The sequence below is a fragment of the Rhea americana genome, unplaced genomic scaffold, assembly GCF_003343005.1.
Source record: "Rhea americana isolate MKP2758 unplaced genomic scaffold, rheAme1 scaffold_196, whole genome shotgun sequence".
NCBI classification, from domain to species: Eukaryota; Metazoa; Chordata; class Aves; order Rheiformes; family Rheidae; genus Rhea; species Rhea americana.
The window spans coordinates 1,057,748-1,075,267 of record NW_028186105.1 but is presented as its reverse complement, the minus strand read 5'-3'; the positions used below and the strand labels follow the sequence as shown (position 1 = coordinate 1,075,267).

General features: G+C 54.3%; 1 protein-coding gene across 1 annotated transcript; it reads left to right on the top strand.

Moving 5' to 3' along the window:
• Positions 1–9,378: 9,378 nt before the first annotated feature.
• CCL21 (C-C motif chemokine ligand 21) lies at positions 9,379–11,191 on the top strand. The gene is made up of 4 exons (XM_085303073.1): positions 9,379–9,497; positions 10,483–10,603; positions 10,708–10,867; positions 11,128–11,191. Exons 1-3 carry the CDS (start codon positions 9,431–9,433, stop codon positions 10,850–10,852), a joined length of 333 nt encoding a protein of 110 aa, XP_085159199.1. The 5' UTR covers positions 9,379–9,430; the 3' UTR covers positions 10,853–10,867; positions 11,128–11,191.
• The last annotated feature ends 6,329 nt before the right edge of the window (positions 11,192–17,520 follow it).

Below are 17,520 nucleotides of genomic sequence, written 5' to 3'. Positions count from 1 at the left end.
GGGAGCCAGACCTGTTGCATACACATGGTGCAGAGCTCACTGGGTGGATGCAGAGCCACTCGCCGGCACAGATATCACAGGTCAATCTGCTTCATGAGCACAGGGATGTCCCTCTTGCTGGTGTTCACATACTACAACAGCTCTGGCTATATTAGAACTGTCTTGGTGTCTCCATTAGCCTCTACAAAGGGGAAGTGGCCACACGTCTCTACTGAACTGCTCTGTGGTGAATCTGGACTCCAGAGCTGGCCATCAAATTGGTCACCAAGGGGAGGCTGAAAGGAATGACACCACTGGAACATGCGGAAAACAGTGGTCAGAGCTGGGACTCTGCTTGAGATGCCCCAGCTGGCTAGCCAGCACCCAAGCTCTTTGCTTCAGCTATCTGTACTGGGATCAGTGTGAGCGAGTGGAAATTCCCTTTGGAGATGAAGATCAGGCGAGACGGCTGTTTACAACAAGTGAGCATTGGGGAAGAGCTGCAGGGACAGAAGTCATGAGACCTCCCTGCACCATTTGCCTGCCAAGGCTCCAGAGGCAAAGCACGAGGACAGAGATAGGAGACACAAGCCCATCTACACAGCAGCTCTGGGCTGTGGGGAATGCCAGATGGACCAAGGCTTGTTCATCTTCTCCAATCAGGGAGGAAGGCTGCTGCACAGACAAGTCTTCAAGGAAACTTGGAGAGAGCAGAGCTCTTGGGAAGCCTTCGTGGGGGCTACCATATCTCCAAGAACAACATCGTAGCTCCTTTCCCCATGGAAATCCCATGAAGAGAAAGTTCCACTATCTTACAGCAGTACCTATCCGACCTACTGCACCATTACATTGCACTTGATCTTGCTGGTCCTAGCCAGCAAGGGTCCTCAGATGCTAAAGGTGGGAACTCACCTTCTGCTCAGGCTTCTGGCTCCCTCTTTAGGGGTCTTGGATCCTTCATTTGGTGGAGGAAAAAAGTCAGGTGTCTGCAATAAAGGCTGAGAGAAGGGATTGGGCTCTCCTCAGAAGAGGTACCAGCCTCATCACTGCTTTTTTACCACAATCCTTTTTCCGGGGCAACTCAGCCCGGTAGAGTGAAAAGAAACTTGTGGTTCTGGAAGTGATATCAGGGTGCTCCCACCAGCCTGTCCTGAGCTCTAACCTGACAGTCTTCCCAGAGTGGCTGGGTGCCCAGCTGAGACCCTTGCTCATAGCCTCAGGTTGTGCTGGGAATTTCAGAAATGCTCCATCATCTCCCAGAGATCCACCAGCTCTCCATCCCTGGCAAGGCTGGAGATCCTTCTTGCCCTTTGCAGGATTTCCTTGTGCATCTGTTCAGGCGGATGTACTTGAGGACACACTCTCTGCGCTCAATGTCTAACCTGAGAGAATGTGGACTTGCCATTGAGATGGAGAGTTGTTTCCAAGCATTTGTGATGGCCAGATTGCTTTCCACGTAAGCCAAGAAAAGCAAGCCCAAAGGAAAGGTAGAGGATGACAGTCCTTCTGTTGATCTGGTGTTTCTTGTTCTGTGGGATGTTCTTTGAGGAAACTGGATTTTGTAGACCAGGGAGAGCTTATTGTTGCAGTAACCGTGAGGAATAAACTACTAGCTGTGGCCAGCCACGGGGACAGAGAATTGTCTACTGCTCTCTGGTCTTGTCTCTTCTGGCCCTTTAGCTCTGGCTCAGTAAATGCCTGATGAGTTTTGCTGTGGGGCAGATCTGGCAAGAAATGAAGTGTTTGGGTGTATGTGAAAGTGGCACACCAACACCCGGCCCCATTAAAGACACCTATTAAAACTTCCCCAGTTCTTCCACAAAGTGAGGTTCTGGCTTGAATGCTTCAGGTGGTGCTGGTTTTCAGCCTCCTTACAAATTCCTCCTCATTCTTCTCTCTCCTTTCAAACCCTAATACAATTTTTTACATCCCTTCTGAAGGGCTGACTCTGGAACTAGATAGTGTCTACAATGATCTACTGATATACATGTGTGCAGGCGACGTGGCCTCCCTTCCCCTATCTGCGATTTCCCAGCATTTGTGCCAGCCACATGTTCCTTTAAGTACAGGTTATTTTTTCTGCTGAAGCTACTGAGACTGGATATTTTCATGGACAGTAGAGCTATTTGGAGCTAGATGAGCAAGGAGCTATATGAATGGGAATATAGGTTTCAGGCACACTTCATTTCAGGGTACAGACTGTCAAATGGGTCTCTGGTACAATATCCCTGTGTGAAGTACATGTGTGTCAGTGTGTTCAGGCACACTCATTTTCTAAACTGCTATACTTTGCTTCTGCAGATTCYTTGTAGGTGCCTTATATAGCCTTCCCATGGCCCGAAGAGTAGGAGGTGACTGTAAATGGCTTTATAAAGAGCTTTTTCCTAAGGGACCCTGGAGTTCCTTCTCCAACCCAGCCTGTATGATGGCGTGTCTGGTTGAGAGCAGTGGGGCTGTGCAGTCTAGGAAGCAAGGTGAAGGRATCTCATTGCTGTTGGCAGCAGCCTGATGAGGTTGGAGAGATGCCAGTACCATGTTCTTCTAGAAGAAGGCCAAAGACAGGATGAGAGGCAGCAGCACAAGTTGTATCAAGAATTTCCTATTATATGTTAGAAAATTTATTACTCCCCAGATTGTGGTGTAGCCCTGGACAGGGCCCAGAGAGATGGTTGGTTTCGGTGCTCGGACCGGACTGTGAGCAATTTGACCCAGCATGGAAGTTAGTCCTGCTCTGAGCAGGAGTTGGACTGGAGACCCAGGAGTCTCTTCCCACCTCAGTTATTCTGTGATATAATGGTATTTGTTTGTGATATTAGGTATTGAATTGGAGCAATAGTAGGTAAGAGACAGTAGCACGCACTGAGAATGCTTTCCCCTGCCTATCAATTAATCCCAATCATTTCATCTGGTCTAATACAGCTCTTGCTTGTCGCTGTAACCTGCTTTGGTGCAGCTGTGTAGAGGGCTTGCAAGCTGGCAAATCTCACAGGGACATTCAAGACTGGAGCAGAGCTCTGCGCTTGAGCAGAGCTGAGAATTACGGTCATGGCCCTTGTGGTCTTCCCTTCCTAACTTAGTTTTTACTTGGACATTGTGAGCTCCTCCAGACCTCTACATCATGCAGGGTCTGCTCTGCTGTCAAGGCATCAGGATGGGACCATATGAGGAGGCAGGGATGCAGTCCCTCTTCCTCRTGTCATGTTAGCCAGGAATCCTCTGGTCCTCCAGATGAGACTTGCAAGACATCTGGGAGGCTTTCCTAGACCTTGCACAGATCTGGTGCTGCCTTTTCAGGGTCTGCTGGGCTTTGGCAGGGGCATGCAGTTGGGAGGTCTTACAGATTCTGGCCCTGCAGCTCTTCCTCTGCAGATTCCTTACTGTAAACAACTGTCTTGTCAGACCCCCATCTCCAAAGGGAATTTCCACTCGCTCTCACTGCTCCCAGGCCAGCCGGATACCACCTGCAACCGTTTGCAGAACCAGAGAGCTTGGGTGCTGGCTGGTCAGCTGGGGCATCTCAAGCAGACACCCRGCTCCAAACACTGTTTTTCTGTGCTCCAGTGGGTATCACAACCTTCCCCCTTGCCTTGGTGAACAACTTGACAGTCAGCTCTGGAGTCCTGAGGCCCYGAGTCTCTGGTTAATCCCTGCTCTGTCTGTGCCTGTGTGGAGGTTTTTGGGCATTGAGCACATCTACATGGCAGTGAAGAACATCCTCACTGCATCACTTCTGTCTACCTGGAAGATGGACAGACCCTCGAGTCAATCCTGCTTTGTTCAAGCATGGTTCCTGTCATCTGTGATCACCTGCTACAGGGTTTTGACTGCTCCACCACYGAGCCCTGCTGTTCTGAATTACTGTTAATGACTAGTCATATTGAGATATCAACTTTATTATTTCTTCCGATCATTTAATTATATCCAGGCACAGTGAGACCTGTCCAAGTCAGCCCAGGTGGTTCCGGGCTTCCGGGCAGCTGTTTCCTTTCCATGCTGCTGAGAAGGGCTTGGCTAGCTGCTATAAGAGAGACTGCTCTAAGAGAGAYGTGGAGCTACTAGAGAGAGTCCAGYATAGAGCTACAAAGATGATCAGAGGCCTGGAGCATCTGCCCTATGAGGAACGGCTGCRAGAGCTGGGCCTGTTTAGCCTGGAGAAGACAAGATTGAGAGGGAATCTTATCAATGTGTATAAGTACCTGAAGGGAGGGTATCAAGGGGATGGGGCTGAACTCCTTTCAGTAGTGCCATGCAACAGGACAGGAGGCAATGGGAACAATCTGAACCACAAGAAGTTCCACCTGAATACGAGGAGGAATTTCCTTACTGTGAGAGTGACAGAGCACTGGAACAGGATCCCCAGAGAGGTTGTGGAGTCTCCTTCTCTGGAGATATTCAGAGCCCACCTGAACACAAACCTGTCTAACATGCTCTAGGTGACCCTGCTTGAGCAGGGGGGTGGACTAGATGATCTCCAGAGGTCCCTTCCAACCTCAACCATTCTGTGATTCTGTGATTCTATTTGGATACCTTCCTGGCAGCACTGCTGTCCTTAATGCCAAGCCGAGTACACTCACTGCCCCACAACCAGCAGCTGATATGGCAGGTGTGTGCCCGGTGCTTGTGCTTGGCAGCTCCTAGGCCATCTGGGGCATTGTCTCCTTTCTCTTGGCTTTTTCTCTCCTCCAGGCACTTGGTTTTGCCATCACTGCCTGGGAGCTGGGCCCGGCTGCTTCCCTGATTGGGCAGCTGGTGGCACCTTCACTGGGAGCAGTGCTCTTCTCTGGCATTCTCCAGCCTTGGCTGAAGCACATCTAGTTCCTTGTTTACATTTTGCTCTAATGTCTTCTACAAAGTCTCCAGAGCCTTCTTGATGTTTTGCTTCATTTCCCTTTGACCGTCTTTAATTTCTGTGTCTCTCTTTCCCTGCACTCAGTGAACTCGACATGTGTGCCAGCTTCTATCTGCTCTAGAAACCAGATCCAGGCTCTGAGCAGCAGAGCTGAGCACACGCCAGAAATGCGGGGCAGAGCAGCCTGCTTGGCGGACATCGGRTGTCTGTCTCTAGTACAGTTCTGCCTGTTTTCAAGTACAAAGTCCAATGTCCCTTGACACCAAAGCAATGAACATGGATACCAGGTGAGCAGCAGTGCCCCATGCCCACAGAGAAGATGCTATAGGAAGTACCATCTTGCCATGGTGCAAGACCCACTGGGGCCCCTCTCAGCCTTCTCGCTCCCATTTTACCCCAGCATGTTTTTCAGCAGAGAGCCTGCCCTGCTCAAAAGCGTCTGAACAGCTCTGCAGGTGTGCTAGCAGCAGAAGGGTTAACTCCTTGCACTCACACCTCGCTTGGAAACTTTTCCTTCCAGGTCAGAGCACCTAGGGCATGAGGAAAGTGAATTTCTCCCTGCTGAAGGTTGTGCCTCAAAGCATAGCTGACTCCAGAGTCCATGTGTGAGGAGGGGACTCCCAGGCAGCCTGCCTCCTGACCCTTCCCAGCATGTTGTGCTCAGCCCGCTCTTCCCATCAGTTCTGCTGATTGCCGAGGACGGAGAGGCAGCCAGCAGGGAGGCTGCCGGGCTCGTGTGCTGCTGGCTTCCAGCAATTCTTTCCCATTCCCTGAGGGCCACTTTCCTATAGGACATTTCTATAGCATGTGCCTGGCAGGCAGCCCATTCCTCTTCCCAGCCACTGGGGCTTTCCACGCTGGACTTTGCAAAGTACCTCTTACTGCTGGCTCCTGGGAATCAGGGGCCTCTGCAGGAAGGARTTTGCTGGTCAGTGAGTTGAATGGAGCTGTGACCCTGTTCCTGTTAATAGTGACTTTAACTTGGACACAGTAGCCAGAAGAATTTGGAAATTCCCAGTTCCACTTGTAGGCTCCCCTTGATGCTGTCAGCCCCGTGCATGCACCCTAGGAGCCTCTGCTTCAAAACAGGGCTTGGACCACTCATCCTGAGCTGAACTGCAGAGCAGATCCCATAGTCTGGTTAGCAATGGGCACRTGCACATCAGACCTGGAAGGTTTCATAGGGCTGAAGGGGAGCCCAAGGCTGGGTTAGCAGAGATTCGAGAGTTTGGGAGAGAAGGATCTGCTAGCATTAAGAGAGAGGAGGCTAGATGGGACACACTGAGTCAGTAAAGAAATTCCTAGGGCAAACTCCTGTCTCTAGTGTGGGGTGTGAACCTGGAAGCATTTGAGATGGAGGCCTGAGAGAGTCTCCATCAGTTCCCATACTGGTTTTACTGCTTGGGAAAGTCTCACAAGCAAGACTGGTTTGGAGACTTTTGCTGTGGTCCCAATGATTTTGCACACATRGTGTATGGGGACACCGTAGTCTCTGTCCATGACATCCTTCCCTCCTCTTGCAACCTGGAGCCACCTCCACCACAAGGATGCACTAAGGGCTGGAGTTGGGCTGCCAGTGCAAGGGGGTAGGTGGTGGCACCATTGTATGTGGCTCTGTTGGTGCATGGAGCTGTGCATGGCTGTCTGACACAGGTCCTGGGGCCTGAGTTTCCCTATGGACACAGGTGARGAGTGCCCTGACTGGCTGCATCCCCTCCCGGTGTCCCAGGGTTGTGCTCACCTCCACCCTACACCCCCAAGCTCTAGGCAGAGGYTGGTGTGTGCAGGGGCCCAAGCTGSTGAGCAATGGGTTGATGTGAGTGAGTGCAAGAAATTGTGTCTCAATAGGGCAGAACTGCTGGAGGCTGCTGGCATTAGAGACCTCTAAAAAGACCTGCGTCTTCCCCTCCTGCCCCAGCAGCTTCTCTGTATCCCAAAAGCTAGGTCTGCTTTGTGACTCTCCCCTGCAAGCAGGGATGCTCATCCCCTTCTGACTGCCAGAAGCTCCCTGCTTCCTCCCTGGGCTGAGTCCCYTCCTGGCCCTTCTCCAAACCACCCACCCTGATGCTTTAGCTGAGATCAGACCCATTTGTCCCCCACCTCCCTCCCGTAATCCCCATGTGCCCTCTTACAGCCCTGTACCAGGCCATGCAGGACCTGAGCTGGGAGTCTGCTCAGCCAGCCTGTTTCACTGGGACACAAATTGCAGTGGCTGGAGAAGCGCCAAAGGCAGATGACTGCAAAGGCGACATGTGCTCTAACTCTCCTCAGGAGCTCAGACTGTACTTGGGGCTGGCCTCCAGCAAGAGGATGCTGCTTTGGTGTCTTAAAAATATGCAGAAAGCCAGGGACTTTCCAGGCGCCTGCTGCTGTGGCCAGGGCTAGAACACGACAAGGAGAGCTGCTAGGCTCTATGCTGAGGTGATAGGGTCACTTGGAGCATTCCCAGGCTTCTTCAGGACCAGACTGGCCTGATGCTGCTTCCCGAATTTCCTCAGACTGCCAGGCAGCATCCTGAGAGCAGTCCCCAAGCATGCAGGTGACTAGTCCATGCTGGGGGGGTAGCCTGCAGTGCATCTCCCCTCCCACCACTCCATGGACTCAGCCTGGGCAGGATGCAGCCTCCAGGAGAGCTTTGATCAGGGTAGATACCCTAGGCTAGGGCTAAGGGAGTGGTGATGCCTCCAGCTTGTCCAGCACATGGACCTGCAGGTGGGACAGGATAGGCCATGGGCAATCCAGGAGGAGGCAAATATGCCAAAGCAGTAGGGGCTCCTCCCAGGTACCTTGATTCTTCCACGAGGAAGCCAGAAAATCCCAGCAACTTGTTGAGCCCTGTTCCCAAGGAGGGAACATGGAGCTGTTGGTGGTGAGCCCCTGGTGGCTCCAGCATTGYGCTGTCCCTACCAAGAGGGTTAGAGCCTGAGCATCCTATCACTTTTCTGCTTTTTAAAGCAACCGGGACTTTGTTCTCCCCCTGAGTTACTCATYGTCCTTGTTAACTGTTTATGCGGGTCCTTATCAGGAACTGGCAGAAAGTCCTGATGTTGAACCAGCAGCTCTCCAGCGCTGTTTTTGTGTTGTCCCTCCCCCCCCCCCAGTATGGGTCCCCAGACAGCACAGCCAGCTGGTTCCCTTCATTGGGCCAGGGTCTCCCATGCCCATGAGCTTCCAAGGAGGGCAAGGGGGGCAACTGAGCCCTCATCTGCCCACCTAATGGCACAAGCCAGCGGGAACAGCAGTCTCTGGGCAGCAGTGGGGCTGTGCAGCCTGGGGACGGGACGATGAGGAGATCTCCTTGCTGTTATCAGCAGTCTGATGGGGTTGGAGAGAAGATGAGGTTCCTCACTTTGCAGGTGCCCAGCAAGAGGACAAAAGACAATAGCAAAAGGAATTAGTTAACCCTGATTCAATTAAATACTGTGAAAAATGTTAGATATCAGAACATCTCAAAAGTTGGAACAGGTCACCTAGAGAGGTTGTTAAAACTTCATCCTTGGTCCCTTCCAACCTGTACTAGTCTGTGACCCAGTGATATGTGCAAATGAGGAGGTCCCTGTCCCAGCCACTGCTCGGAGCAGGACTGGAGTTACATCAGGTTGCTCAGGGCTTGGCCCGGCCAAGGGMTGACCATCTTCAAGGATGGCATTGTGGCATCCTTTCTGCTTGTTGCCTTGGCCTCCTACGCAGATRGCACACTGTAGGCTCCTGTTTAGCTCCCCCTGACCCCAGATCCGTCCTGCACAGATGCTTTCTAGCCAGCTGGCCCCTGCCTATCCTGTCACATGGTGTCACTCCATCCCAGGCACAAGACTTTGCAGTTTGTCTGCATTGAACCTTAGGAGGTGTCCGTCAGCCTTTTTCTCCAGTTGGGCCGGGTGCCTGCACATCCACAGCTCCTGATGATTTAATATCATTGCAGACACCCTTTTTTTTTTTTTTTTTACACTTGCAGAGCTGGGAGCCCCCATTGTAGCCTGGCTCCTGCACAGCCCCTACATACGTGTCCGGCTGTTTCAGGAGGCTCCTGAGGCAGCAGGACATGGATGGGGGCTAGGAAATCACCCCCAGCCTCTTCTCACTCACCCACAGCCTCTTCTCACTCATCTGGGGTGGGCAGCCTGGCCAGGGAGCTGGGAGCTGCCAGGCAGCATGTCAGGGGGGAAATGGAGCAGGGCGACTTTTTGGTTTCCCGAATGGCTTGGCCGCCTGCCAGGGTCTGCACTTGGCGAGCAAATGGGCAAGCAGCAACACCTGACCTGGCAGGTAGCAGCAGGTTGTGGGACTGGGTTGGAAATGAGAGCCCACAAACTCGAGACATGACAGAGGCCGTGTCTCCAGTTGCCCCCCACCTGGTGCAGTGATGGGCAGCTGGGAACAAGATAARACACATCTGTAAAGGGGGGCTCGCTGCTTACAGGAATCCTCCCGCCTTCCTCTCCTCCGTCACCCATGTCCGACTGGCGGGCCGCATGCCAGGGTGGCCGAAACTGAAAGCAAAGCATCCAGGGATAAATAGGAGTGTCTGAGGCACAAGGCAGCAGCGTGCGTCCTGCTCCCAAGGCTTGCAGAGCTCAGCACTCGTCCTGCCRGCCACTCGTGATGGCTCTCCGCCTCCTCCTGCCGCTGCTCCTGCTGGCTGCTGCCCTCCTGGTCTACGTGGCTCAAGGTGAGGGGGGTGCAAACCCCTGGTGTCCAAACTTGGGGGGGAGGGATGGTGCAGGGGTCGGGGTGCTCTAAGGGCGCTGTCTGCACAGGGTGCCGAGCCCCTGGGTGCAGGCTGCCAGCCGGAGGGCCTGGCGGGGTCTGCAGTGGGTTTCTGCGTGCGTATGGCTGGAGACGTGTGTACTGACTGCAGCGGGTTCCTCTGCGTGTGTGTGCGTCTGCGTGTCTGCGGTGCACGGTGYGCACACGGTGTCTGCAGTGCCTCCCCACGCAGATGTGTGCGCGTGTGTGTGCGTGCCTGGCTGGCAGTGTTTACCTGTAGTGCTTGCACWGCCTGCCCGGGTAGGGGGTGCAGGTGGGTGTGCACGTGGCTGGAGTCGGCCTGTTGTTTTCGGTGCATCCACAGGTTGGGACGCGTGTGCGCGGCTGCCTTGCGCCACGTGGGTAGCACTTTCCATGCGGTGTGAATGCATGCGTGTGCGTGCTGGATTAGCTCTTCCCCTGASGACTGCCCCACTTAAATCAGGCCAGGGAGAAGCAGCAGTTGTGGCTGGCAGGGGCAGTGGCACCTGGAGCAAAATGGCAGGGGCAGAAGAATGATTTTTGGCTCCTTTGCAAGGGGCCCATCTCTGCTTCAGTTTCCCTGCCAGCAGAGCAGGGACAGAATTGGTGTCACATCTCCCTGGGACAGGGTCCAGCCTGCAACAGGGAGTGGGGACTGAGAGCTCCCGTCTTTGCGTGGCTGTCCCAGCAGCTCTCCAGCYGCTCCGAGGCTGATGGCACCAATTTGCTTCCCCGAATGGCAGAGCCCTGAGCTTGTGCATGCTCATYCCTCCCCCCCCAAGGGGGTCAGTCCTTACTGGGGCTTTCTACAAGCTCTACTGTGCTTCCTTCACCCTGGATTGGCCGTTGGAAATGGCCTGCTGAAGTCCTGGAGAGTTGCTCCAGGTCAGGTCTGAAATCCCATGTGTCCCTCCCCTTGTCCGCAGGCATTGGCAGCCCAGCCTCTGACTGCTGCCTGAAGTACAGCCAGAACAACATCCCACCCGGCCGRGTCAAGTCCTACAGCCTGCAGGGACCTGAATCGGGCTGCCTGCTGCGYGCAGTCGTGTGAGTAGCCCAGAGCAGTCGGGTCCTCCGGACCGCTCTCCCCTGCAGCCTCCTGTCCGCCTCTGTAGTAGCCCCACAGCAAACGTTTCTGCCTCGATGTCCAGGTTCACCACCAGGAAGAACAAGAAGCTCTGTGCCTCCCCGACTGACCGCACCGTCCAGGGGCTGATGCAGAAGCTGGACAAGAAGAAAGCGCAGTCCACCCCGTCGCGGAGGAAAGCATCGCGGCAGAAGGGGCAGCGCCCCTAGGTGGGCCCTGAAGAGGTAGGTGGGGCGAGCGGTGGGCGCTGGGCAGTGGCGTGAGGACGCTGCCCCGTGAGCTGCCCGTGCCCCGTGGCTCCTCGCGGGCTGGAGGGAGGCGCCTGGCTGAGCCAGGGAAGGAGCACGGAGGCRGTTAGGACACGGCTCCCTCCAGAGCGGTGGTCGCCTTCGGATGCGGTTTCCTTCCAGAGCTGCTGAGCGGGGCAGTGCCTCAAGCAAGGGCGCGGTGGGGTTAACCGCCCTCCCCTTCTGCCCCTCCCTAGGACGGACGCCTTCCCCACGGACGGACTGCCTGGACACGGACACCTGGAGAGCGCCGGAGGCTGCCCCCCGGCCCCGCGGCCCCCTCGGCGCTGCCGCCCCTGCCGCCGAGTCGCCCCCGCCGCCGTCCCGGGCGTGGGCTTTCCGCAGCGCTGCCCCGGGGGCTGCGCCAGCTCCGGGGGCGCCTGGCAGGATGGCAGCTTTTCCTTCGACTGTTTGGGGAGGGGGGTTATACGTTTGTATTTATATTTAAAGACCGTGCTTTCACTCAGTCTCCCTGGAGGGCTCTACTTTTGCCTCCTTGTACTTTTTACAGAGTATCCTTTATACCATAGGCTAGCTTTTCTGGAAGATCACTCCTATTTTTGTACCGAATAAACCACAGCTGCGTCTCACATGCCTCCGGCCCGGTTGCTCCTTTCGGGCTTGCTGGGCTGCGGGGCGCGGGGCAGGCTCCGCGTCCCCCCGTCCCCGGGCCTCCTCGCAGAGCAGTCAGTRCCGGCGAGAGCGGGAGTCTAGCGACAGCGGGGTGACGGGGTGGCTGCGTTTGGGGGCTGCGCTGGGGTTTCTCTTCAGCTCTTACAGCGCACTGTTGCAGTGTAGGTTGGTGAAAGATAGTCAGGATTTGTCTGCACACCCTTTTGATTTTTTTTTTAATGCTTTTTTATTATTATTATTTTAGTATGAAATTGTAATTCAATTAAAACAAATGTTCTTTTTGGTGGAATTTATTCCCCCTTGTTTTTGCTATTGTCAGACGTTCGTTCTTAAGCCTTGCCTTCAGGAAAAAAAAGACACTTTCACACTTTTATCCCAAATCTAAAATGCCCGCACGTGAAAACTGTGCGTGAAGCAATGCAGGTGGAGAAACGGAACAGTTTGCAAAATTCATTGCAAACACACCACGGTTGTGTGTAAATCTTTACTAAAATAAGGAGTCACTAACCCAGAGACACCATGAAGCGAGACCGCAGGGAGTGAGGAGACAGGTCCTGGGAGCAGGGCTGACGGGGTCATGGCACCTACCCGTGTTTGCAAAAACCCCTCCAGTTTGCCGAGAAGGAGCCATTTGAAGGGTCCTAACGCAGCTGCAGTGCTATTCGCTTGCAGAGACTTCGGACATGGACTTTGGTCAATTAAGGTCTATTAAGTTGTATAATTGCGATAATAGAATTTGCAGGGCTTAACAATATCAGCAAAGGCTGCGTGTTGGCTGGAGAAAGCTTGTAGCTGAGTGTTTCTATCAAATACGTTTATCTGGCTTGATTGCTTTATTGGGCGGGTGTTTAAGTGTTCTTTAAAGACTGTATAAAGAAACTGTGAAGTCTGAGATACTGGTCTGGAGGTAAGGACAGGCGCCGAGCTTGCTCCGCGCTGCGCTCTGCTGCACGTGGGAGCCCGCGTCTGCCCGCCGGGCCAGTTTTGAGACAAGATATAAAGCAATAAAAACATACTTTTAACCAACCTCACTGTTTCTCGCTGTCACGATGTGCCTCCGTGGGGTAGGAAGGGCGGCAGGGGAAGGGGCCGTGCCGGGGCAGCGGRCACCCTCGCTTGCCGCTCCTGCCTCGGCTACTGCCCTGGGGTGAAGCCGTCCTGTTTGCTCCGACCGCCCCATGCTAGGTGAGCACGAAGGGTCCTGAGAGCCTAGTAAACACGGTGACACAAACTGGTATTTTTTACACAGCATCTTTTGCACGTGGCCAAGTCGCTCTCGCTGACACTGAGCCGCCCCAAACAAGCRCCGCTTGCTCTAAGCAGCGCTTGGGCTGCTCCGCGAAAGCAGCGTTAAAGCAAGTTATCAACGAGGCGGTGCTTGGCTGGGCTGCGCTGGGAGCCCGCAGGCTCGGAGCCGGCTGGGGCTGTTGTGGGAGGGCTGGAGGCAGCCCGCCGCCGGGGCTTGCTAARGGCGGGCCGCGGCCAGGCACCGCGAGGCTGGTGCTGGTGCAGGATGAGCTGTTGTGCTGGTCTCGGTGTCAGGGGATTGTGAAATGATTGCAAACCTCCCCCCTAGAAATGAGGCCTAACCAAATACATGTGCAGGCACAAACAGCAAAGCGGGAACAGACGGCAGCAGCGAGCCAGCACGTGAAAGACAGCCTGGTTTCTCCGCGGCTTTTTTTCCTCTTCAAAACTTAGATGGGCTTGGGGCTAGGAGAAATTAAAAATGTGGCCAAGGAAGTGCCCTGGAGGCAATTTATTCTGAAAGTAGGCTTTCTGCTTTGATGCTTGTCACATGCATGGACATAAATACTTGCAAAAAGCACACACTTGAGCACGGCTACGAGTGTAGAACTGCAGCCCCACACATGGGCATTTGCATACTGCTTCCAGCTTTATTTCCAAACATTGCTTTTATGGAAAGTAACGTTAGAAGAATTAGTTGAACTCTCTTACTGGAGAGGTTGGTGACTAGTGATGCTGCTGTGGTGCATGGCCCGGGCAGGGCAGCAGGGAAACATTTCCAAGGAGATCCCCWGCAGGAGGCTGAAGAGAGAGGTGATGGGCTGCCATCAGCTCCCTGGAGCCGAGCTGTCCCAGGAACATGCCTGGGAGTCTTGGCAAACCCTGGTGTCCTTTACTCCTGCTGGAAACCTCATCCAGGAAAAAGCAAGCCTCCTAGGGTCAGAACTGGTGAGGAAGCACTGAGCCACAGCTGCAAATGCRGAGTGGAAGGCAAAAGAGACAGGGCACCCTTAGGGAGGGAGACTTGGGCATGGGCACTGCCCAGCTCTCAAGATGACGAGCCCACAGACTTTGGATGAGCAAAACAGGGCAAAGAAGGTGCCCTAAAAAAAGCAGTGAAGCAGCAGAGGAGGAYGGACATGGCTATACCTCTTTGGGTTGAGCAAAACAGCCACAGCAACRGGTGCCTTGCCCCATGTGCAGAGCCAGGGCAACACTGATCTGGCCTGTGCCACAGCAGTGAGCGTGCAGAGCTGTAGAAGCCCACAAAACATTTTCCTGAGGAGGAAAATAAAATTGCAATTGTGTCAAGCAGAGTGAAAAGCTAGGAGGGCTTGGCCACCCTAGAGCAGAAAGGATTAGGTGACAGGCAGAAAATATCCAGGTGAGACAMACCACAGCCTGCAGCCAAAAGAAATGAAATCTTGAACCTGGGCCAAATGATCAGCTCAGCAGATATCCAGTGCAGATGACACTCCAGGCTTGCCCTGGCATGGAGTGAGCTGTGCTGAAATGCTGGGCTGGGCTCCAGGTGGGTGCACCTGGAGGCACACACAGCGGGTCAGTCCCTCTCCACCACGCGTTTCCCAGAAAGTGGGAGTTTGTCATGCTCCAGCATCCCCTGCTGATGCAGGGGGGTGTTTCTGGGGTTGTAAGGGGCTGTGAACATGCATGTGAGGGGCATGTTAGCTCTGACTGCAGCTTCAGGGTGGTTTCTGGTACTCTCTGTGTGCCAGTTCTGTGACGTCCAATGAGGGCTGGACACACAGCAGCTCTCCCCTTTCATCTCCCCACATGGCTATTTTCATGTAATCTACAGGGCARTAATTGCCTCTTGAGCCCTGTTCTCCTCTCAGATGGGGTTGGGAKTGGGCTGTGGGTTTGAGTTATTAAGTAGGACATCTGGATGATGAGAGAYGTTCCTCTCCCACATGCACACTTTCTATCCTGGCTTTGAGAGCAGAGAGGAGGTGGGCAAGCACGTGGCAGATGATAAGCACTACTACCCTTCCTGCTCTGGGGTTTTCCCCAATCCAGGCCACTCYTTTGCACCCATTGTGTCCTAGAGATCCTCTGGCCTGGACCCTCCTCTCAGCCCTTTCTTGATCTCCRTGTAGGTCCCAAGTTTCTCCCCTTCCCCACCCTCTGTCCTGCTGGCTGGAGCCCTTCAGCAAACCCACTCCTTCCAGCCTTAGCATGTTCTCCTATAGCTGGTCCTCCTTCCATCTGCTTGGAACCCCCAAGCCCCTCCATTTCCCTTCCCATCCTGGTGAGGATTGCAGACCTTCTTCAGGGCTGCATTTCTCCAAGGGGCAGTGGAAGAGCCCCCATCCACCTCCAAGGATGTCCCACAGCAAGGCAATCACAAGCTGTGTCTCGAAGCCCCAGGACTTTCATTCTGACCTTTGTGCTTTAGATCTGTCCACAGGCAAGTCTAGGGTGCAACTGTACCTGGCATCCCTTGAGCCAAGCCACGTGGGAGATGACAAGGAAAGAGCTGAAAGGCTGGTTTTGCACAGATATGAGAGCTGCTCCCCACCCATCCCTTCCTGAAATTCCGCAGAGAGGTTGCAGCAAGGCGGACAGGTGGTGAGATGGCAGGGAGCTAGGGCCAGGGGCATTGCTGGCCACAGCAACCAGAAGACACCACGCTAAACAAGCACATCCCACAACAGCACTCCTCTGTGGGCAGGCACCTAATCCACTCTGAGATGGAAAATCCTGCACAGGGCATAAGTGTGTTTGCAAGACTGCTGCTTTCTGCCTTCCACTTGTGATGTGCTACACCCAAGCCATGTTTGGCAGGGAAGGGGTCAACACCTGTGCAGCTGTCCTCTCCATCCCTGCCCATCTCCAGATGAGATGCAGGTGCTCACACTCAGCTTTGAGATACTCCAGGGGATCTCTCCTAGCTTTCACCATCATGGTGAAAAGCATGCAGTGCTTCAAGGGCTCTCTGAGGATACCTGCACRAAGCCTGGCCAGTCATCTCTGAATGCCCAGGACATGAGGAGCAACCAGTGCCAGGCTTGTGCCCAGAGCCCCAGCTTTACTGTAGCAGGGAAGGAGGAAGAGAGAGAAGGAAGAGACACATGCAAGGGTAAAAAGCCATTGACAAGGATGAAGATGAGACCCTCTCCCATTACCACCAGCAAGGGTTAGGCATATCCCCAGATTCCCTAAGGACTGTCATGAGACTCTGAGGGATATTAGAAAAATTCCTCTTGCCGAGGGACCTGTATATTGCAGGGACCCAGGGAGATGGATGCTGCTCAGGTAGATTGAGAGGGACACAGCTCAAACACCTTGGCCCTGCTGTCCATCACACCCAGGGACCTCAGAGATAATGACACTGAAGGCAACAAATGTCAAGACAGAGGGGTGCTCGTGGAGCAGGAATGGGATCTTTAGCATCCCTCTTAACTAGGCCTCCAGGACTATCTTTACTTCCTCTGGACAAAGGCAGTTGGCTCATTTCCTTCTCTAAAAACTCCATTTAAGCCAGATCAACCAGATTCTCCTCAGCTAGAGGGGAGCCAGCAAGACAGCAGAGCCCCGAGCCCCATGGCTGGCTGTGGTCCCAGTCCCCAGGCAGCACTGGTGACTGTGCAGAAGGCTCTCCCATGCTAAGCTGCCATAGTGGATACAAAGGAAATCAAAGCAGCTATGATGGCCCAGAGGCAAACACAGCCAGGCCAGATCCTGCCCCAGGGACTAGCCATGTCTGGAATTTGCTGGAATTCCCCCTTTGTCTTTCCCAGCTCCCTTGCTTAGATGTGGAAAGGAGACCACTGCAAGACCACTGCAAGCTCCAGGAGGGTGCTGGGGGGATGCAGACAGTGTGGCTGGTCCTCCCCAAGGAGAAGCTGGGGATGGAGTGCTCACACAGCCTATCTGCATTTTGATGAATTGCATTTCCCATGGGGATCTCACCACCCTCGCTGTTTCCACTTTCATTAGCAACCGCGTTGTTGAGGCTGCCGCAGGGGTGGATTCTCAGGGATATGTCCGCCTGCAGTGCAGCTGCACGGGGCTGGAACTCCCGTGCTCCGCACAAGGCTTCAGCAGGCCAACACACACAACACTCTCCCCTGCTCCCAGATAATGATGTCAGATCCCCTGTCCGTTCCCTACCAGTGTGTTTCTCAAGCCTGGATTCCCAAATATCCTCTCTTCCCTGTCTGCCCCCTCTCTTCTGGCCCGTACACACTGCACTGCTTCCCCGCAGCTCCTGACTCAGCTCCGTGAGGGGGATGGGGACACCTCTGTGCATATCGCAGCAACGGACTTCAGAGATGACCACTCGCTTCTTAGAAACCCTGCTGACCCCAGCACAGGGAGAAACCCACCCCATCCCCCTTTCACAATGCCAGCGGAAAGCCCCTTTCCTCACCCTCTGGAGCCTTTGCTGGGGGGCAGGCTGGGCTTTCACCCACTTGGCACACAGACAGCTCCTGGAAGGAGCCTGAGCCTCTCTTTCCCAGCCATGTGTCAGCAAGGACTGCGAGTGGCTCATGAGCATGAGCAGGAGTCCCCACCACCTGGCTCAGGTCGCCGGCAGCTGATGGCAGTTRAGGGGTTAACCCACACCAGGATGTATTTCCAAGACGAGACACACGGACACATGTGGCTACCCTGGAGCCAGCCACAGCCAGGAGTCCCTTGTGCTGGGGAAGTGGCTGAACCAGACCCACTTGCCATGGGGGACC